Source organism: Anarrhichthys ocellatus, unplaced genomic scaffold, assembly GCF_004355925.1.
Source record: "Anarrhichthys ocellatus isolate YVR2014 unplaced genomic scaffold, GSC_Weel_1.0 scaffold7, whole genome shotgun sequence".
NCBI lineage: Eukaryota > Metazoa > Chordata > Actinopteri > Perciformes > Anarhichadidae > Anarrhichthys > Anarrhichthys ocellatus.
In genome coordinates, this window is record NW_022280037.1 from 11618397 (window position 1) to 11641893 (window position 23497).

The following is a 23497-nucleotide window of genomic DNA, read 5'->3' on the forward strand; positions in this document are numbered from 1 at the left end:
CTTTAAGTCGCTGTAAAAATATAAGCATTTGAATTCTATGTCATCAATCAAGATCATTTAAACTGACAGCGGGACTTTGTTGCTCTTGTTACTCACCTGTAGCACCTCATAGATGGCCTTCTTGTACATGGGCTGCTTGTTGTAAGTTGGTTGGTGAAAGGCATTATTGAAGGAACTTAAAGGCATGAGTTTCTCTACACAAACCTGTAAAAAAAATACACAGATAATAATTTAATTCTTTTGGTCACACGTTAGAAGACTTGTGTTGAGGTAAAACGTGTCTGGAGATTGATGGCTCTTGTGTTTATGCTGGTTGTTACTATAAACAAAAGGCTGTTTTGCTTAATTTATGGTGGAAAAGAAAATGTAATCACCTGACAGCGATATTAACGCTGGCTCCAAACACTCACCACTGAGAACTTTCCATCTCCAAACCACATCACCCATCTGGTACCCTCGGCAGCTCTGCTCCGTCCCGTCATATACCAGGATACAATGCGGCCCGGCCACCACGAGAACCCTCGAAGCTTTCCCCAAACCAGCTCGCCGATGCCAAAACCACGATCGTCCTGTAGCCAAAGTAAAAGACAAATCATCCGCTCAATATTAACTTCTGGGCATAATCTGTGAAACCATTTTGTGGGACAGACACACATGGTTTACAGAATGATAGATAGATTGTCAACGTATATGCATCAGGGCGGACAGTGAGCATCTTCCCGGTGATACACAACCTCCTCTACACATTGGAGACCAAAAGTTAAATTATATTATTATTATGCTATATATTAAATTATGTTATAAAACAATTATATCACAACATATCTACTATAGTGACGATATGTAAAGCTGATTCATCATAGTATGGATCAGGGCTGCTAATTCTGGATTACTTTCATTATCTCTGGATTATTTTATTGATTAATTGTTTTATTCTTTGTCAGTAAAATGTAAAATGAATCCCCAGCTGACCTCTTCAAATTCAAGACATTTAATTCTTATGATCGCTTCAGACAAATAAGCAGCACAATCTTTAGACTAAGAAACTGGGACTGGACTTTTTGGTATTTTTGGAAATTGTTTTGTTGATAAAAAATGTTTAATGCTGAATTATATTAAATGTAAATGTGCTGTAGATCTTCTAGATCATTTTATACTCGTTTCATTAAAAGTCAACATGGCATATTTGGTATCTTTGTAAAATTTCGGATCAGTTGTAAAACACCTGAAGAGCATGAATTCCAAAATGGCGGCTTTACTCGGCGTGGATTAATCTTGGCCTTACTCTAAATCCTTTTCCCAATCAGGACTTCCTGTTGGTCTGCAGCCAGACATTAATCAGTGTCAATCAATACCATCTCACCTCATACTCGGGCTCAGTATCTGCCGGCTTGGGGCACGTGTTGTCTCCGCCTTCTATGGCGACGGGCTCAGGGGTCGTGGCCACAGTTGGGGAGGCGGGGTCAGTAGGCTGCTGAGGCGGCTGCTGCTGATGTTGTTTTTGTTGTTGTTGTGGCAGCGATGGCTGTGATTGCTGTTGATACTGAGGCTGTGACTGAGTGTGCAGCTGAGGCTGCTGCTGCTGCTTCGAAGGTGATGGGTGCTTGATTATTGAGACGTCTTCTATCTGAGTCTCTGTTTCGTTCTCCTCGTGATCCTTCATCGCGCTCATTGCTGACGTCAGTTTGGACCTTTTTTCTGCCTGAAACACAGCCCAGTGACAGCAGTGAGGGGGACAGGTCTTCAAAGATGCAGTGTACAAAAAAAAGATTTAAAGGGGATATATCACGCTCATTTTCCTGTTCATACTTGTTTTTTGGGTTTCTATGAGCACATCTTTATTTGCTTTAACGTAAACACAATTGAATGGCTGGTTGAATCACATGATTTCTGATCTAGGCGGCCCACAAAGAACTGACTGTGTTGTCTTATTTCACAGTTTTTGGGTTGGCAGGCATTCCAGATACCCAAATGCATGTGCACAAGCACTGAAAACGTGAGTTTCTCATGATAAGTTACTGTTAAATTTGAAATATCTAACTTCTGCTTACAAATTTACAAATAGGGCGGTTTGGGAAAATCCTCTCTCACTAATTATGTAAAAAACTCTTGAAAGAGATAAAAACTTGACAGAAAATTGTTCTAAAAGGAATAGAAAGAAACGAGACGGCTAACAAAACCAAAACAACATCCTCAGCAACCCCCCAAAAAACTCTAATTTTAGGCCACAATGTCCAGCTAACCATGGCTCCTGGCTAACGCTAAACTTTGCAAAGAAGAGGACCAAATAAATCAGGAAATGTGTCAAAGAAGAAAGTAGAATCTGACCAAGCATTGTTCTGTGGGTTTGTCACTTTCCCATTACACACACGTCTGACGCATTTTTCATTTAAATATATTGATTAATGCACGCTACGTGATCATATCATATATGTAATCATGCATTCTGCCTGAATCATGCCCATGCAGGTCTCTCAATAACATTGTGTTACTACCGAACACAGTTTACAGAGAGGCCGGTAGCATTTTCCTCTGTGCATCACAATGCGGGCACGTCGTCTCTGCTGTGTAAGTGCAGAATGTTGACTGTGGGAGCCCGACAGCCATTGTAAACATGGCTTTATCTCCGACTGTAAAGCCCATTCATCAACAGCACGGTATACAGTAACTCTATCGTGTCCAGAGCTGCAGCGGAGAGTTCACTGGGTTTGTGGTACCAGCCACTAAACCGCTAGGTCGATCAGAGAGGACGAGACGCAGCCGGGACTTAAGCCTCTCACAGTAAATCCCCCCAACAGCTGCACTCATTCTGATCTATCTCTCTCTCTCAAACACACACGGTAGGACTCACATGTACACACATGTTAACTTTCTTCTCCTCTTTTTCTTCAGCACACGCATGCAGAATATACAGTATATCTGCACTCCTATATGTAAACACGTGTTAGTCATACTATAGGATCCACGTGAGCGCAGCGCTGCACAGCTGTGCTTACTTTCGCTGGAGTCCTTCTCAGGTTCTCAGGTCTCTCTCACACACACACTGTAAATGTCCAGAGGTGGACTGGGCGTGTAGGAAGAGGAGGAAGGAAGGCAAGAAGGGGAGAGACTGCACAGTCCTCCGACCTCTCTCTCTCTGTCTCTCCCAGTGTGACTCATAAACAAAAGCGCCTTTAAGGGGAGGTGGTGCTTAGACGGCACGAGGAGGGGTTTCGGCGCTGAAGAGTAGAAACATGTGCTCTTCAATCAAGAGGCTCTGCTGTGGTTTATAAATATCTGCACTGTACTGTTGGATGGACGGTTCAAAGCCCTTGGCCATATGTGTTGGGCTTCTTGGCTCCAGCACGAGCACATTGGAGTTAGTGCTCGACAGCCTGCTTGGATGTGTGGTTCCAGATGGCAAACTGCAAAAACTAACAAATGTCAATTAAATCGGGAGAAACAATCTGTAATAATTGTGAGAAGTGAGAAGAGCCGTTTCTGGAAGAAATGGTCTGACAGAATAACTGCAAAGCGACATTTTATTAGTTTGCTCCTGAGTGAGCTTCTTCTTCTCTGGTGTCCAGTAATCACAAGGACACTGGGGGTTCTGTGAATGGCAATAAAGCGGCTGGGCTACTATTAGTGTGCTCATTCTGGTGTGTTTTGGGTCAGGCTGTCTCCAGGGTTCCGTCTCCTCGGAGCCAATCAGAAAGTGACGCTAAAATATGCCAGTGGGGGGAGGAGAGAAAGTACAGTGGCTATAAGAACCAGATATTTGTTTCTGGACTTCTTCCCAGTAGTAAATGGGCCCCTTTTTGGGGCCTCACAGTGTGTGTGTGTGTGTGTGTGTGTGTGTGTGTGTGTGTGTGTGTGCGCGTGCAGCTCCACCAGCAAGACAGATCCTCTGAGGCTAAAGGGGGAAATAGGAAAGGAGGTAGCAGAGCCACAATGCAGTCTTTATCATTTACACACGCCTGCCCGTCACTGACAGCTCAGAAATACCACCACTTATATCCGCTGTCACGCCGGCGCTGAAAACAAATTCCACAAATGACAGCAGACGTACTATAGATGTAGAACCACAGCCGAGCAAATGTGCAAAACAACCTCACAGCCAACACATCTACACTTTTTCCCCTTGGAAAGGGGATATATGAATATTATGGAAAACCAAACCTAACTGTACCGACGTAAGTGTGGATTTTGTAATGGATAGAGTGAAAGCAGAAGCTGCACAGGCCTCTGGCAGTGTGGAGACATGTTGGGTGCACAATAAGGGATGATCTGACCTAGAGGTCTCTGCAGCGGGAGACCCTGAGGGCTCAAGGGGTGACGGAGTGCACTGTGAGGCAGAGAAAAGGGAAGAGAATATTGGTCTCTGGGGCGTGGAGCTAATACCTCTATCTAATCTTGGCGGTAATTGTTAACAAAAAGGTCACATTTACAGCACAGCTTCAGTTATTTATATGACATAAAGCCGCCTATTATAAGGCTGTGAACATTACGAGGAACATTTCTCAGTCTCAAAGAGTCAAAAGTGCAGTTGTTGAAGTGAAACACTGAAAACTCGTATTTAAAAAGGGGACGAAGACAACGAGCATCAAACAAATGTGACATTAGAGAAAGAAACGATGTTAAAGTAGCCGTTCAGGTGCCGTTGAGTCAAAACATTCAGCAAACTCTGATTCAAGGTAAAAGTGAAATGAAATAAACTGTCACTGAACATTACTTCCTCCCACAACGTGACAGCAGGTCTCTGAAGCAACACAAAAGAGTTTGACCTTGTGAATGCAATAGTCTCTCATGCGCAACAGGCAGGAGAGACGCAGCGGGGTCTGTTTTGTGTAATTGTTAGATGGATTATGCAGTGACATATGTCCTCAGTACGAGCTTATCTGCTGAGCGAACAAATAATAAAAAAAAGTTCCCTAAGTCACGACAGGTGTAAGTAACTCAAGATGCAACAGAAAAGCGGATCCCAAACCACGAAGAAGTGTTTAAAGTGGAAATACTGTGTGGAAAAGCACAAGTGGCAGGTTCCGTTGTGCAGCGATGTGGTCACTGCATTCATTAGCCTGATTTTAGCACAGATCCCTACAAAGGCTGTGTATTTCATGAGTGGCCTTGGGGGGGGGTCACACTCAAATAGGCCATCTGGTCCTCATTGTGTTGCATCCTTTTAAGAGATAATTAGGAATATTACAGAGTCAGCCTTGAATACATAAACAGAATTCCCATGAATCCACAAGTGGAGTTGTTAAAAAAAAAAAGAAGCTCCCCGAGGAGGCTGCTCGTCTTCCTCCGAAGCCTTTTAAAATCTTTTCAACGTTATCAAATAAGTCTCCTTCTAGTAAATCTCAAGTCAAACAGAGCAAAGTACACAATGACAGGAAGGAAAGAGATGTGAGGCCGACACAACTTCACCTTTTTTCCAAGTGAAGTGTTGTGTGAGGTGAAATCGTGGTGGCTCTCACCAAACAGCAACATTCCTAAAGGTAAATACATCCGTCCTAAAATGAAATGAAGCTACTCTGACATTTCTAGGTGCTGCTATGAAACAGGAAATAGCTTCAGCACATATTCACCCCACGGGGAAAACTTTTTTCGCGCGAGCAAGTTTTTCCCAAACACGGCTAAAGCCTGCTCTCTCTTCCTTTTTTTTTTTTTTTTTTTTTTTTTTAAAGAGACGGTTTCCCTTTAAGCCGAGCAGAGCAGATGGTCCACGGCAACTCCTATGGAAATACCTGAAGTCAGCATATTCCCCTCGCTGTAAGCGGGCTAATCAGACATGCACACTATCCCTCCATGTTAGCAAACAAACAATGCAGTGCACATACCCATACACACCAGCGCGCAACCCTCATAATCCAGTGTGGGGCTTGAGTTTTTTTTCACCCCCACTCTCAGGGTAGAAGAGATCGCTTAAAAAAAGAAAGCATGAACATTTCTTTGTCTGGGAATTCAGGGTCAGGTGATTGCCGACAGGAATTCTGGTTGGCTAGAGAGGACTTGCAAAATGTTGGCTGCGAGCCAAGAGGCTGTCTTGCAAAGCAGGGCTGGAAATTTGCTGCAAACCTCATCTTCACCCTCCATATATCCATAGCACAGAGTTCATTTCCATAGCTGGGGGAGGGGTCAGGAGAAGAATGGGGGAGGGAAACGCAGAGGGAGAGACGGAGAAGTCCACTGTAACACAAGGCACATGAAAAAAAAGAGAGAGAGAGAGAGATCCCGGAGAAGTGCAAGACGCCAGTAACCCTTTCAGCCACCATGTCCTCCCTGCTGCAGAAACATGCAACAGCAACGCTCTGTGTCAAGAGCAGAACTAAAACTAAAAGATGTGCAGCATGTTCCTCCTCGGGAGGAAGGCTTCGATGCCAAAACAAATCAGTCTTTGTGCAAATCAGATCAAAGCTTGCAATACGCTAGATGGGGGGAAGAAGGGGGGGGGGGGGGGGAAACATAATACGGATTTGCATCTTGCAAATCCTCTTAAATCTCAGCCTTGTAGAGCAACTTGTTGAAGAAGATCCACCTCTGTTTGGTAGACGTATATATATTTCCTACTTGCCTCGTATATCACAACATTTCACTTGTGGGACCCGAGCATGTCCTGCTAATTTGGCAATATTTCTTCCCTGGAGACATTTTTATGGCCGCTCTCCGAGCCCTCACCAGAATAGAGCGAGGGGGGGCAGAAGACATGGAAGACCCCACGTTCATACTACGGGGACTCCTCGTTATGTTGCAGACGAAGTTGCACTACATCGCATCACTACCAGGAGTCATGTGTTACATGATTTAGTAAGTATTTAACATCATGCGGCATTAGGAGTTTCCATTAATGGTCCAAAAGGAAATCAGAGTTTTGTATGCGAGCATTGCTGTGTGCAGTAAAAAAATGTTGACAAAGCAAGGTCCATAATTTAGTAGTTTTCCATCGAATCACAAGATCTTCACGGGTAGATAAGTTGTCATATTTCTATTTCTCTGAATACCTCAAGGACTTCTTGTGTTCTTGACGTTGGAAAGTTGACAAAACGATCTCACCACGAGGTCCATTTAGTAGCTGAAAGCTCCAAGATGGCCACCAAGTGATTTGTTTCTTTTTATTAGTGCAGTATTTATGTGGAAAGTTGAATTGGAAATATGTTCCACCAAAGAAACCGTCTCAATGAAATTGGGAGAAAAAACAGCAGGTGCAAAGCATAATTTACATGAACATTTCCATAGCAGACGTCACAGTTTCCTGAACTGAATACAATCGGCAAGAACAAAGTCAGGAAGTGCAGGAGCGAAACTGAGCCCAAGGCCCCGGAAATCTACTGAAATAAATGGTACCTTCATGAGATATCAAATGACCCATCAAATACACTTGGCCGTTTTACGCACCACAAGCCCTATCTTTGGCCCTGGCAGCTTTATTCCACGCCGGCTCTTTGTAATCTACGGTGGCTGGGACAGAGCTGGGGTACTCACCTCCATCTTCCACTTGGCCAGCCATTCCTCTCTGGTCCTCTTGTTAATGTAATAAGGGTCACCAGCCTGGAAGGTTATTCTGGGCATGGGCCTCTGACGAAGGCTTATCTCCCAACCAACTCCCCTCTTGCCTCGACCTGCCTGTTTAAGGTGTTAAAAAAAAAAAAAAAAAAAAAGTTAGCTACTTGTTTTTGATTCTTCCTTTTTCTCTCAAAAGCATCCAGATTTGTAATAAATCTGTGCTTCCAGTCTGTCACTAGAGCCGTTGAGACAGTGAGTCATTTGCGGTTGAGGCCATGGGGTTGTCTGATTTCTAAAGAGATGTTGACTCGCATGTTGGTGGGCCGTATGGTGCCGTCAGCTTGTGATTGGTCGGGCAGCAAGAAGTGATGCCACAGTGTCTAATCACTGGCAACAGTCTCGTGGTCACCAGCACCAACTGATTTGACAAGTTCCCAAGTGTATTTGATATTTCAAATATATTCACCATTAGGTACCATTTCTTTCCAAAGGCAAGAGAACTACTCGGTTGTTTTCTGGACCTTGAAGATAGGCAAATAACTAAGCTTCTAGTCTAGCAGTGGTGCAGATACGGTTTACTGTCGGTGCAAGCTCCTCGTGGGAGAGTAGTCTTCAAAAAGTTGAACAATACACAAAAAAAAGCGTAATGTACTTTCTTGCTGAGAGTTAGCGGTGACAAATATGAGACTGGCATCTAACTCTCGACAAGAAAGCAAATAAGCATAATTCCCAAGATGTGGAACTGTTCCTTTTTAAAGAGAAGAAATGTATCTGTCTTATGACAAAGCCAGACTAGCTGTTTTCTCCTATTTCCAGTCTTTATGCTAAGCTAAGCTAACACTCTAAAATCTTCTCATCTAACCCTGCAAGAAAAGTGTGTTTCCCAAGATGTCAAACAATTCCTGCCCAGCTATAGTCATGCAAAACAACACGTAAACCTCCCCTCATCAAGCATACAACTTGAGCCACAATGTTGCCGGATGGGTTGATGTATTTATAACATACCAGCATGATGGAGTCTGGTGGAAAATCCAGTTGGATTCAGTGTTTCTGCACCAAAACTGTCCTTTTTCTTGTTCTATTTAAGCTGCACCACGACTATCTATCACGCTGGCAAGCACAGGTTTGTGACAAGAAAGGTGACCCGCCCCCTCAAAAGGAAGCTACAGTCCTTGCGAGTGTGAAAGACACCTTGAGAGTTAACACCAGCCAGAGGAAAAAAAGAAGACTGATCAGAATCTTACCTCGGTCTTGACTGCAGCACGCCTGTCCTCCTCCTTGTGCTCCACATCTAGAGAGAAGACAGCGACACAATGGAGGGCCTGAATCATTCACAGGAGAGTTATCTTCGTATAGCTGTGTTCAACTGAAGTGGCCTCGCATTCATCAATAACCCACATGACACATTTATTAACTCAAATTCAGTTCGCCCGGCCTCGACATCATCCCATTAACTATGTGTTTCATCAAATTAAAGTCACGTTAATAAAACTGAGAGATACTGGTTTGGGGAAACTCCTGAAGCGCGCTCAGAGTTTAAATTCCCCTTTGAACACCGGGGGAGCTTGTGCGGTCGGGTGCCAGGTGAAGGTTTTAATGTAACACGGCAGGTTTGTAGTGGCAGCCCAGGTTATGGTGAGTGCGGGTTTATTTTTGGCAAACGTCACACTTCTGACCTTACATCCTCCCTTTTAAGAGACACACAGCTGGTTGCTATAAAGCGAGGCCCCTCCCACGGAGTTGACAAAGCAGAAGGTCTGATTCACTTGACTGTGGCTCTGAGGCCGGACTGTGTACAGTCTCCCTGCCAATCTCCAAAGCCTCAACAAGATCAAGGCATGAGGCTCTAATGTGTGTGTATATATATATATATATATATATATATATATATATATAAATATAACACACCAGAAGCAGCAGCAGGGTAAGAACGTCAAATATAGCACAGAAAATATTTGGTCAAACGTGCACTGAAACCGCAGTCTAATAAAAATACCTTGAACACAATAAAAGCTCCAGTTGGGATTTCCCACTAACTTGGCCATGATTTAACAACGAGGGCATGTTATTCATTCTTTACCTGCATTGTTTTCCTGTGTTTAGCAGAGCAGTGTGGGGTTAGCCAGGGAGCGTGGAAACAACCCAACTGAAACACTGAGACAGCAGAGTCGGGATTCATGATTCAGAAAATCAGATGAGGAAGCCAAAATCAGTGCCATCACAGAAGCTCAGATCAGCACCACTGGTATTGATGTCACGATGTTAAATTTCAATGTGAGCAAATGTTTCAAGTGCCGAGAGTCTGGTGATGTGACACCAGCGGCGTGTCGCATCATTGTGCCTTAAATTAGCGCGACGGCACGGCCTGAGTAAACACGACGATCTGCTGAGTCGAAGCCCAAACACTATCGTAACACTCGAGCCCTGAGAGGTTTTCTGCACAGCCGACACCGGCTCGTCGGTGAAGCACCCTACAGACCGACCAGTCCAAACAATAGTCCGCTCTCTTAGCAGCCTCTTCAAGTTGGTTCCATGTGTAGCCTGCCTCCCCCTTTTTTTTTTTTTTCCTTCTTCCCATCCCTCTCTCTCCTCGTCCTTACCAGGAATAAGTGACTATATAACAAATGTGTGGGGCGGTGCGGGCTGCCAGGGTCACTGGGTTTGTGAGGGGAGCTGGCTAATGTTGCCCACAGAGAGTATACCTTTGCCAGTTTGAGCGGCGTCCAGCTCTCGTATTGCTGGAGCTCAGTTCCCCTCCAGCTCAAATCCTTCCTGTGCCCTCCACATGGATAACAGAAACCCTGTTTAGTGGACTATCGATCTACCACACTGCCCCCCACCAAGGACTCGCCTCACTGAGATTAATATACCCACACGTCCTCTTTTTAAACTCGTTTAGTAACGGGATTAATATCTCCCTGCATGTATACTGTTGCTGTTTAGTTATGCAGATGGAACATGTGTTTTTTTGGTACTTAAAAACTCTGGGCAATACTGTGGACACTTTTTGTTGATGTAATCTAAATGATAAATTTCTGTTTCACATGCCCCCTCCTGACACTTTTTGCTCCAGTCTGCTCCCATAATGCTTTGCACCAAGCCTTCCCCAGTAACCTGTACATTATGCCTTTTATTGTCTTAATCCTCCAGATTATTTTGATCCCATAGATGTTGTTTGGTGTCTCATCAGGCATCAGATATTACTCACAAACTGACGCCAAACAAGCAAATGTGTGTGCAGCTTGCAAACAACAAATGATCCATCTTACGGACTAAGTTCGCACCTTGCAACGTGACTTTAACTGCCCGCCCGCAGCCTTGAAAGAAAAAAAAAACCATGCCGCTAACATCTGCTGCAGGTCTTGAGGGACGTGCAGACCCCGCGCAGACCTTTAATCTTTTCTTCTTTGTGGCTGAAACTGCTAATGCTGACATCTTCCTCTCTCTGTTGATTCTAAGCAGGCGGCTGTTTGTTGCATGTAAAAGACACTTCCTGCGTGACCCTGATACAATATGATGAAAACAGCATTTTGTAACAAACTGGGTGACATGTTAAGGGTTATTTTACGAGTGTCACTGTGTTTAGAGGGGGTTCAGTCAGAGAGGTAATGATAAAAGAAATGTTTATTGTAGCTGCTGCTGCAATTGAGTCGGTAAACATGTGGTCAAGCTTCGATGCGGTGAAGCCTGTCAGTCAGTAGGATAGTGGTTTGTTGAAGAGTATCTGTGAGAGTTACAAGGAATGCGTTGTTTTTTTTTTACCGCTACTCGGGTGAGCTTGAGTTAGTCTACATGCGGGAGTCTTAGCGAGAGTCTAGCTGGGAGCTAACCGCATCGTTCCCCACGTATTTCTACTACACAGGGTTTATTAAAAGTGGTCAAATACGGAGGACGGTGCAGATTATCTTGTGTAATTTTGTGTCTTTTTATGGACACCTTTTAAGAAGAAGTGACAACTTGAACGCCATAATCATGTTGAAGCTCCTTTGAGATCAAAAACAATTTATATTCATATAAACGTTCATCAGTACTCGACACCTTTAAGGGATAGACCGAAAAAACCAAGACACCAAGTAGTGTAGAAACTTGAAGTTCTCTCCACTCCCCATGATGCAACTTATAGCTTCTTTGACCAGGTTAGACCCTCTCTGCTTGGTATTTTCTCAGACTTTTTCAGCTGATTAATCGATTATGAAACGGTTGTTTTACGTTGGCTATGAGCTAGCCAGTGGTGCACGAACATGCTCTTAAAGCACACGCGGCCGGCCCGGTTCTGTCAACGAAGAACGGAGAGACTACAACACACACAGAGAGAGAGAGTGACTTCATTCTGTGCTCCGATATTACTCCACTAAATCTTTACAGAGAAAAATAGTTGTTTGCTGCTATATAAGTGCTCTGAATGTCATATGGAGAAGCTTCATAATATAATGTTTACGCAGATTAAGATTATTGTCATCACTGTGTCCTACTAAAGCTGAGCACAGATTAGGGAGCAGAGATGCAGACCTGGTTCGGGTCTAACGCGGTTATCCTAGATGTGTGCTTCAAAGTGAAGTAACAGATCCTAGACGCACAGATCAGGTGAATACAGTGTGCAGTCTCGGTTTGTAAAGAGTTCTGGGCACGACGCCATCCACCTGGCAGGGCCCCCGACGGGGAGACGGCCACAACAGAGACCAGCCAGCTCCCAACAGAGACCCGTTACCAGGAGACGGGTCGCTCCTCCCCGGCTTTATTTACTGCACTCCTCATCAAGGTCATAGCCGGTGTCTCTGGGAGAGAGAGAGAGAGAGAGGAGCAGGAGAGACACGTGGCTGAGAGGGAGAGAGAGAGGGATGGACGGGGGGGGAGAGACAGAGAGAGAGGGGGGGGGGACAGAGACGGACGGATGGACGGATGGATGGAGAGAGAGAGAGGGAGGGGAGACGGACGGACGGAGCGAGAGACAGACAGACAGACAGAGAGGGAGAGATAGATGGACAGAGAGGGAGAGATGGACAGACAAAGAGAGAGAGAGGACTAAAAGCAGAGAGTGGAGGGGCAGCTAAGTGGTATTGTTAATCTCCATCTTGGTCTAAAAACTCAGCACCTCTCTCTCTCTCCCAACAGCTGATTTATATCTTTCTATGCTCAGGTGATCTGCTGCAGATTCACTTATGTAGGAACAAACTCAATTTAAAATTACACCAAAAAAAATGTAACCAGTTTGCATTTGAACTGGTTGTTTTACAAAAAAAAAAATGAAATAAATGAATTTGATAATATTAGATTCTCAGAAGTTATAATTATTTCAGGAAATATATTTGTTTCATTAGAACAAGTAATGTCTCCTTTTCAAAGGTGCTACATTTTTACTACTATCAGCGTTCCCTGACAACGAACGCGTCTGCTTCATATGATCTGCATACACAACATGTTTCTATATGATATTCAAAGCACTTACACAAAGAACTCTTTACTGTGTAAAGAGACAGAGGAGTAAAGTCTACCTGAGCAGAGACTGAAGTCCCTCTGTGTGTGTGTGTGTTGTTATCAGAGCTTCTCCGCTCTTTGCTTTTAGTGCATGCTTGAGCACGTTTGTGCACGTGAGCGCGCCCCACAACAGTGACAAACTCCCGTCATGGTCTCCTGAAGCCCTCGGGTGATATTTTCAGTTGCAGATTGATTTGCTGTCAACAGACTAAATCAATTAATGAGCTGGTTGTTTCAACGCTACACATAATGAATCACTCCTTCAATAGTTTCAGGTAATGTTACAATCAGAAGGCACAAAACATGCACTTGTGTGTTCTTGTCTGATTAGAAACTTTTAATAAATTGTAATCTGTTACGCTGTTGTGTGTGTGTGTATGTTTTGATATTTTTCCACCTTTCCTGCGGAAAATTAAGTTGTATTTTATTCTCTTCAAACGACGCATTGTGATTAACTCAAACGCTCTCCACAACTGACCCTGAGCTAAGCCCCGCCCTCGAACACTGACAAAGCCAGAAATTGCTTTTTTGTTTATATGAATTCAGGGAGTGCAGTTAGTGACAGTGTGGTATACATGGTAGCTCTGCTAGCTTGACGGAGCAGCAGCAGCAGACTGTGGTTGCTAACCGAAGGGCCAATTAGATGTCGGGTCCACTTTTCTTTTTTGCTACATCATATCACAGATCAGCCATTTAGTATTCTTCTCTCTTTTTTCATTGCAACTGCCTGTTTCTCCGTCATAAATAAATCTTATTTAATGGTGCACGTTGCACATTCAAACTGGTTGTGCACGTCGGTAAGACACACCGAGTCACTCAAAAGTAGTGAAATATAGCATGTGTATATACCATTCGGTATAATAAGATTAATATAGGTATAGATATAAACAAAAAGATTAGGATTTACTAATCTTCACTTTCCTTCCTTGCAGCAGTATGAGTGCAACACATGTAACCTCGGTGTTCCTAATCCTGGCAGTGTCGGTGGCATGCTCACCGTGACCCACTCAGTCTGACATCCATTTACAGTTCTTCAGTCAACATCACGTACTAGTCACATGCACACGACTTCCCCCTGCCAGATCCACAAAGAGCTGATCAAAAGATAGCCGAGCCAAACGAGCAGAAGCTAAAAAAAAAACTCACATTTGGTCGGGCGCTCCAGTTTCCGCCTCCCTCGTTTCTTGCACGGCGTCGTCGAGCTGTCGTCCTTGTCTTTCTCCGAGTCCTGGTCTTCCCGGCTGAGCAGGAACCTGTTCTCCGGGGACGGGCTTCGGCTCTGACCCTGAGAGCTGTCCTCTACCCGGTAAGAGGAAGGGTCTCTGGGGATGCCGTTCTCCACTTCCCTCTTCTCCTGTTTGGGGAAGCAGGCGTCGGACGTCCTGTCTCTGTGCCCGCCCACGTCTCCGTTGTGGACCTGTGCCATGGACGGCCTACCCGCTCCGGTGTAGCTGTTGCCCACACCCACAGTGCCTTTGAGGGAGCCACAGCTCTCGACCTGCAGGCAGGGGAAGGAGGAGGTTGAAATGTTAACATCCTGGCAATCTATCAGCTCTAGAGGTTGTTATTGCTGTAGCAGCATGTTACAATTCGATGTTCTGAAGTTGTACAACAGTGTTGAGCCTGTCAGCAGTTATGCCGTGTCACTGGATACACGAAAGCTTTCAGGAAATGCAACAAATCATCCAGCATGCTTGAGAAAAGGTCATCGCAGTGAGCAACAATAAAACAGCTGGCACTATCAGACTGAGGAGAAGCCCTCCTCGGGCTCTGTTGGCTAAATGGGCTATTTGAAATGAAATATGAATTAAAGCATTCATCTATTTCATATTAGTTCAGCTTAATTTCATCCCTTAAACCCTCTCGGCTCTATCTGGACAGAATCAAACATGCAGCGCAACGTCGAGAGTTATTAGCCGGTGAATTATGACATTTCCCTTTCAGCTCTGTTAAACTAGAGTTGTAAACTTCAAAGCTGTGCCGGTAAATCTGCTGCACAGTTATTAACTTGCAAGTGAGGGAGGGATTACATTAGAGTTCATCAGGTGCACCACCGAGCTTCCTATGGTCGCGCATTACAGCAGCACGGAAATATGTCAAGAATGTTGGCTGTTTGACAACAAAGAGGGTTTTCACTCCGTCCACTTTGAAACGCCCAGTGAAACTATTTCATTCTACGCAGAGGAGCACATTCAAAGAGAAGCTAGCCGGTCTAAAGCTGCGGTTTTAAGTTACAATGGCAGATATATTCAGTTCTTACTGAACATAAAAGACAGGAGCAACTGTCTTGGGAAGACCTAGAACAGATTTGTTTGAAGTTTGAAGAAATGTGACGGTGTCTGCTCCTGCCTAAAATTAGCCATAAAAACACACTTTCTCACAGTCCCATTACTGGGTTACTGGGGGCAGAAAGTGGAGCATCTCTTGTGAGATCAGGCTGTTAACACTGATGAGAGCAGCGCTGCAGCTTTCATCTCCTGTAGATGTAGCTACAGCAGTCTGCATTGAGGCAGATGATCTTTAACAAACACGAAGATCCTGTGCTTGAAGCTGAAAGGGCAAATGTAATCTCATTCGTGCAGATTGAGTAAGAAAACACAATTTAAAGCCAGCTCTACTGTGACCCAGAGAGCTATAAAGCGTCTGTGTAATAAATCCCAATGCACATTGAAGTGGAAGCCGAACTGTATTGTAAAACAAAGCTACATCATCAAGACAAAGTTTGTTTTTTTAAGCATTCCTCGCAGGCTGCACGGCTCTAAATGACTTCATCGTTGCAGCAACCGAGAAATAACGATGAATGAAAACAACAAATCCACCGTTAATATTCGACTCGATTCATAACTGGGAAAATAAATAGTTTGGAGTGTGTGTGTGGGGGGGGGGGGGGCTTCGGCAAACAGACACAAAGAGTACACACACAACTGCTGCTAAAAGAATTACGCAACAGATTAGTGACCCAGTGAACTACATGTGGCCCCTGCCAGAGGTCAGAGGTCACAGTCAGTGAATCGGGCCGCTCAGACAAGAGGTCAAAATAAAACACTGGCTACCTAATCTATGTTACTGCTGCAGCATCACAGCTCACACACAGTGAGTTCAACGCACGGTGTGTTTAATAAGCTGTTAAAGCTGCACTAATCCATACTGTTGTATTAACAATGGATCAGTGACTATAATAGTGAGTACAATGTGAAAGACAAACCCACAGATCATATCATCCAACTGTGCAGTTCCCCTCCTGCTCTAGGGGACATTTTAGCGTCTCTCTGGTCATTGGTGAAGACAAAAAAGATGAATGAAACAATTGTTGAAATAGCAAATGTACATGTATATCTGTGAGACTGCTGGCAGGTTGCTATAGTTTCTGATGACATTTCTCATTTTATGATTTCACTCGACTATTTGGTTGCACTGTAATGAAAGGTGGCAAAAGATTCATCACATAAAGAAAGAAGCAGATGCACTTGTGTCATGTCATTCCCTGCCCTGAAACAGGTTTTATCTGTACATATTTAAATATATTTACTTATTGATCAGCAATTATGTATGAAGTGCAGATTTAATGCTGAAACATGCCAAACACCAGCTGCGCAACACATTAGCTGAAGGTGCTAAATGTCACAGCCTATAACCGTAATAGTAAAGAGCAGCAAGGTCAGGTAATATAACTAATAATAATACCTAATGTGACCTCGTCCATGTTTTCTTGTGTCCTTAATGTGAAAAAAAGGCGTGAGGCTTGTGACATATCACCATTAATTCACCAGCTTTACCTGACATTTAATAATCAGCACAAAGAGAAAGAAATGCAACATTTAATCCACGAGTATCTTCAGGATTCAAACTGCCCTTTAGACAGCATAGTACGTTTTCAAGTACCTTCACTTAGAGAAGACTGACATCAACAACAACACACCTCTGTGACTGAAGCGTCTGGCACATGTGGTCAATCCCCCACAGCTGTGAAAACACTTGCCGAGACGCCCTGATTCTGAGTGTAGATTTTCTTTATCTATAACTGGGAGCACCACTCTTCAAATACTCATTCCTCCCTAACATACACGATCTGAAAATTGCTTTTGTTGAATCACACTGTGAGAATTAATTAACATGATTTACCCAGATACACGTTGGCCCCAGAGTCATTAAACCATGTCTGTCACACTTGCTTGGAACAAGCTAGTTCACATGACGTGTCACAGGCCAAATACGTTTATACTGCAGTGGTGAGAAGTAAATTGTTCCAATCGTGATAACGGCGTACACTTTGGGACATTTTCCCCTCAAAGGCATCCACTCGCTGCACGAAGAGGGTGTCGATGTTTTGACTGTCTGTTACGAAAAGTTCCAAACGATGCCCACGCAATTTTTGTTGGAAAGGTGTGTGAGTGGGAGAACCCTGTTTCCACTTTTGAATCACTAGGCGGGCGGGGGTTTCTAGAGCTGCTCCAACAAGCACTCTGTTTGAAGGATACTACCGTTACTCATCGGTTGTTCCAACAGCATCTGAAACAACCTCCCGTGTCCAATCATTCCTCCAATCCGACATTCATTCACACCCACTCCTTGCAGTGGTTGGGTTAGCTGTTTTGTTGCTTTTCATGTGAATACTTTTTTAGCCAAGACGGTCTGAAAATATGTGCACTTATCCCCATATTTAGAAGATTATTAGCGTCTTGCCCTTCTCCATAGCAGCAGGACTTTCACCCCACAAGTGTGGATATTTGGAACAGCTGTCTTAAGATGTGACTTAATGAATGAAACGTATGAATTTATCAAGGATAAGCCAGCCTAAACCCATTAAGACCAGCATGGGACACACAAACTCTTCACTGTGACCGCAGCTAAAGGAATTCTTAAAGGGATGGAAATTCCTTAAAAGGCATCGACTCGCTTCCTATTCATAGACAGTTTTGGAATTACTTCACAAAAAGCACTAGTGAGCAAACTCAATGAAACAAATGTGCCATTTTATTTCCTATTTAGCTAATATACCAGAAAACTGACCACTTGTAAAACAAGTATGCGTGGATGGATGTAGTAGTAAAATCATGTCGGATCAACACTCACTGGGAACTGCTTGCGCTTTCTTCCAGGCTTGCCAACTTTACAAGAGGCACTACTTTTAGCCGACTTCTCCTCCTTCATCAGGTCCATGTCCAGTATTGTGCTTTCACCCTGTCAACACAAAGAACAACACATCAACATTTAGACCCGGTAGACGATACTTACCCATAGGTAACAGTGCCGTTATCTATGGGAATGTCTCGTTTACATGTCAGGCCTGGATGCACATAAGCACCTTTCCAGGTTTTGAAAGACTGCATGCAGTACGCTAAGTGGTGGGTTCACCTCAGCCAGAGGTGCAGCAGGAGTGACACTAGACCTGCACGACACTCAGAAGACTGCACCACACTGAAACACTTGAACATTTGGCGGGGGACTGCAGCGGCTCCTTGAGTGTCTTTTGGCTGAGTGGACAATGAGCCGGATAGAAAGTGAATGGCTCGTTCCTTTGAACTAGGCTGAAGTGAAAGCTCCACGGACGCAGCGCTGACCTTCCGCAGACAATCCCCTCTTGACACCATTACAAAGACCTTCCACCTTCCCACTGCTGTAATTTCCCTTTGATTAATAAAACTGTGAACAAAGCCCCGTGTTCGCCACCACCAAGTGCCCCAGGAGTTTATGGGAGAAAAGATGATCCTAATGTAGATGCTTTGAGTTTCAATATTGACTGAATAGGACCACCAGCACCAGGTCTGAATGCAAATGAGATTGCAAGGCCACTCCTGACAGCTGCGGGGGGGGGCGGGCCTTATTAAATTCCTTCAGTGTTGAATGTGAGATTCCCTCAAAGATAAATGAGGCATTCTGCAGAGCTCCTCTGCTGATTTGTTAGGTGCTTTTATTGTAATCTTATGCACTGTGGACCTGGAAACAAGTTGCACTTTCCAGGCCACGGAGCAACGAGTGGTGTATTTTAGACATATGTTTCGCGCCTAAACATCTAAAAACTATATTTAAATTGACCATCAAACCTTGAAAACAGTCGAGAACACAAGGTCCATTTCGTAGCCACTCAAGAGTGTTAAATCTTATCACATGGTCTTCATCCGCAGGTAGTTTGCTCTGTTTTTTTAGAACGGTAGATGTTAGATTGAGCACTTTCAGGACTTCTATTGTTCATTTAAGATTTAAAGCGTTTGGCAAACTCCATCTGCTCATGAAGATCATGTGATATGATGAAAACCTACTAAATGGGGCTTGAGTGGACGTTTGTTTTTCCCCAACTGCTGTTTCCATGGATGAAAAGTCTGTAAATTGCGCCGAAAAATGTGAGATTCTGGTGTCGCACTGAATTCTGTGACCCGACAGATACACCCGGCATATCTAAATACTCACTATAGCATTAGGGACAGAAGACGGAAACATCCATGTGTCCTATGTATTGTTATATGCAAGAAGTCTGTTCATGTGGGTTTGTCACTTGTGTTTGCACAAAAAAATAACTTAACTACTAGAGTCGCCGTTTTTGGCTGAAAATACATATTTTGACATGCCGAAAATACAAAAACATAAATTCTTGATCAGGTCACACAATCTGACGGGTCACAGTATGCGTTGTAACACCGGCCACGGACCTTTATGACATCTCATCATCTTCTCTCTCTGCTCTTTTTTTTGTTTTTCCCATCAATTATCCAGTAAAGGCAAAAATAACATAAAATCATTCTTAAAAAAACTGGACTGAAGCTCGCAGTTACAGACTCTACTTCCTAAATAACTTAAAAGATGGAGGACTTTAATAAACACAGGTCAGGCCATGTTACGTCCTGAGAGTGTTCGCTGCTGAAATGGAATAAATCCATCAACTCCTCGTGTCCCAGGGTGATAAAGTGATTTGCATAAAGAGATGGATGTGATCAGAGCAGCTGACGCTGTGATTAATGGGCACGCCGTTATAATTGATAAATGTTGCTGGAAAAATGATCGCAAAAAATACCGCTGAGCCTTTGAACGGTGATTTTAAATGTAGATATTGATGCTTCTCTGAGAGGATGTGTTTTGCCGGTTCATTATTAGCAGAGAGCCTGGTGCTTCATTCCCCCCCCGGCAGAATTTGCATAGATAATAGCACGTTTTGAATGCTGCCGGGTGTGCCGGCTCATTTGGGAACCACTTACATGGACGACACAATTCAATGGTGCTTTGCTGGCGCTGCAGGAACAGCCTACAAACACCAAACCGAGAGCTCAGACACACTGAACGGAAACAAGAACGCCATCTTCACACACAGCTTCACCCCAACGTTTACTGGAGAAACAAACAAAAAAACCTCCGGAAAAGCCTGAAATATGATTTGTTGTTGCCTCGAGTGAACCCTACCACATCGTCAATATCTCTGCACTTTTTTTTCCCGTCTGCCAGTTATTTAAGGCAATGTCTGTTGCCAGGCAACAAGACTAAGGGCAGTACTGTGTAATGGGAACGTAGTGGAAGAGGACAGATCCCCCCCCCCCCCCCCACACACACACACACCCCTCCAGCTCAACCTACACCAGCCAACGCCCACGTCACCACCAACCACCATTACAACAGCGAATGTCACATAATACAGCGGCATCTCTCCACAGCCTCCTCAGTGATGCCGCTGCCTCCCGGGAGCATCAGTGACTCTAGCGACGAGCCCGTCTGCAGCATGGAAGGTGACGTGGCACTTCACATACTGTTGGATTCTTCTGACTTTTTCTTTGATGAACAAGGAGGAATTGATGCGACTCTTAACATCAAATGGCATCAATCAGCTGGACAGATCAATTAACACCATTCATAAAATTGGGGGATGTTATGAGGGGCTTTGACCTGAAGTGACCGTACAAACCACCATCAATGTAATATCAAAGTAAAAACATTAACAAACTGTACTTTACCAAACGCATGCATACGTGTTAAAGATATTTTAGGGAAATATTAAAAGGCACACGGTACTTTGCCGGATAAAACCAGGAGAAACTAATCTCCTTTTAAATCTGGTGCGATTGAGAGCTTTCAAAAAAATTGCATTTTCCACAGATGGAGACTCAAATCCAATATTAATCAACAGCTTAGCTCGAGTCATTCAAAAAGCCAAAACGCGACCAAATGAACTCTATGAAGCCCCGAGCTATGAAGTGGAGAGACCCCGGGCCATTTAGCAACACACCGAGTCTCTGAGGCACACTTTTATGTTCAACACGCGCTTCTTACCATTCTGTTTCCAGGTGAGTCCGCGTAGTCTGAGCCTTTGAACGCAGTGGTGTTGGTGTTGGTGACAGTGTTGGACGGCATCGTCGACAGTCTCAGTCTCTTATGGGTGATACGTGATAATGGGGGGGGGGGGGGGGGGGGGTGTGGAGGGGGGGGGAAAAAAAAACAAAAAAAAAAAAAAAAAAAAAAAAAAAAAAAAAGAAATGAGATGATCCCTCTTCTCTCCGCTCTCCTGGAAGGTAAAGAAGGAAAAGGTCAACATGTTCATTAGATGCACTTTATTTAGAATGATTGTTGTGATGCTTTCACTCACAGGTGAGCGTCATGCTGCTGTGACACATTTTGTGCACGTTTCCTCAAAGCAGTTTGGTTAAATTTACATCTGTCATAAAGTGTTTTGTTTTTTTTAGCCTCAGCTTTCTTTTGCCGAGTGCACGTCACGTGTAGGAACCTCACAGGCCTCTATAGGGTACTGTATGGCTCCTACCACCTATAGGGCCTTTCACACCACACGGGTGTACAGTAGTCGACATTGCCTGAATAAAGCTGCAAAAATAAATCCAGGATGATTCTCTTGTTTTCATGATGTCTCATCTCACCTAAAGTGGTTAAAGTTACACTACAGCAGTCAGCCATGCGCACACAGTAAGACTCGTGAAAATGTGCAAAAAAAATAAAATATCCTATATGTTCATCCATATAGACCTGGGATGTGTTTCATTTCCTTTTCGGGTTACGTCAATATTAATGACAGCCGGTTCTGATTAATAAAGGTCTAACAGGCTGATTTGCTCCTGAAAAATAATCTCATGCAAAAAACAGAAAATAATGCATTATTGGGCCACACAGGCGTTTAATGTCACCGCATTTCCACGCACATGAAGCCACCACAAGGCCATACGCTGACATCACTGCGACCGGCTGACTTGCGTGTATCATTCAATTAGGCTTATGCGTTAAAATCTCAAAGTTTCAGAGGTCTTAACAGCACGGGGAAGTATGCAGTATGACCCAGGGGACTGGGGCTCTTATACAGGCCACGGCCGCTCCAAGTACACATCCCCGTTATTCTCTATTCTTATTAATGATGCCAGTGTTATCAGGAGCGGCGGATCCGGTTCCGTGCTGTAAATTAGGTCAAGTGCACGTCGCGATGTCCAATCAGCACATCTGCAAAAAGCAAAACCCCTAAATAGCTTATTTCCCCGTTTCCTTCGAGCGCCTTCCGCTCTCGGGGCTCTCACGTTTTTTTTTGTTTCACATGAAGGTTACTCTTCCTGCGCGGTTAGCAGTGCCGGGTTAAAACGGATTAAAATGCGTGAATCGCTGTGTGATCGGTAACCCGATTTTTTTTTTTTTTCCCCGAGTCCCAGGCCTGACCTTTTTTGTCTCGCTTGCTCCCGGAGCCTCCTTCCTCTTCTCTCCCCGTCCTCCACCTCCCCAGCCGGCCAGCTCTCCTCGAGATGCACCGCTCTCACTGCAGGGGCCTGCAGACGGTCTGCCGGCTGCCACAGGGTCCTAAAGACTGCCGACTCACCACAGTGTGCAGAGGGTCTGAGACAAACAAGTCACTATAATGCACCCCAACTCCCCTAATACAAACATCTATTTTAAAGTAACATTTGGAAAACACGGCATGAAAAAAAACGTATTTATCTTTTTTATTTTGTATTTTGGGAGTCCGGTGAAAGATACATTAAACCGAGGATGAAACAATAAATGACAACAAACATATATTGATCACCCTTAGTTCACAGGGTTGCCTCAACATTTTAAATGAAAGGTTTAATCATTAGTGCCCAACTGGAACACTTCCATGCCTACTGTTTGAACTAAGGTTACACCTGAGAGACTTTTGAGTTGCCCAGCAGCACCCCAAGTGCAACTCTGGCTCCTCTGATGTGGCCTCAGGGCAAAAATAAACACTAGAGCCTTTTCTCGTAACTACCACTTCCCCTTAGAGAGATGTGGTCTATGTTGATTTTACTGCTAAGGTGCCAATGTAGAGGAAAAAGGAGCACCGGCCCCGGCCTGTTTGGCCCATGGCACTATAAGGAATATAGTAACCCCCCCCCTCATGGTCGCAACAGTCCACGTCACCTGTGTGAAAATATAAGAGGGAACTGTACATTTTTACCATTATATTGTCATATTACATTGGAAGCTATCACATGTGGCATTTGAAATGAGGTGTACATTAAACTTGATGAAGATGATCTTTGCATGGTGCATATGTGAACATGTAATAACCAGAATACAATCTACTACAATTAGAAACACTGAAAGG

At 44.1% G+C, this 23497-nt stretch overlaps 1 protein-coding gene across 4 annotated transcripts in view; it reads right to left on the bottom strand.

Moving 5' to 3' along the window:
- Positions 1-21341, bottom strand: part of dnmt3ab (DNA (cytosine-5-)-methyltransferase 3 alpha b) — a 31524-nt gene extending 10183 nt beyond the window's left edge. For 2 of the 4 annotated variants that reach the window (XM_031847322.1, XM_031847321.1), the window contains exons 1-8: positions 21211-21341; positions 18031-18138; positions 14104-14455; positions 8727-8773; positions 7462-7602; positions 1364-1702; positions 411-569; positions 97-204 (exon numbers count right to left, since the gene is read on the bottom strand). In XM_031847322.1, coding sequence (XP_031703182.1) covers positions 97-204; positions 411-569; positions 1364-1702; positions 7462-7602; positions 8727-8773; positions 14104-14455; positions 18031-18138; positions 21211-21291 — 1335 coding nt within the window. In that variant the 5' untranslated portion in view covers positions 21292-21341. The remainder of the gene's footprint in view (positions 1-96; positions 205-410; positions 570-1363; positions 1703-7461; positions 7603-8726; positions 8774-14103; positions 14456-18030; positions 18139-21210) is intronic. The other 2 variants (XM_031847324.1, XM_031847323.1) reach the window with 1 other exon arrangement.
- Between the last annotated feature and the right edge of the window lie 2156 nt (positions 21342-23497).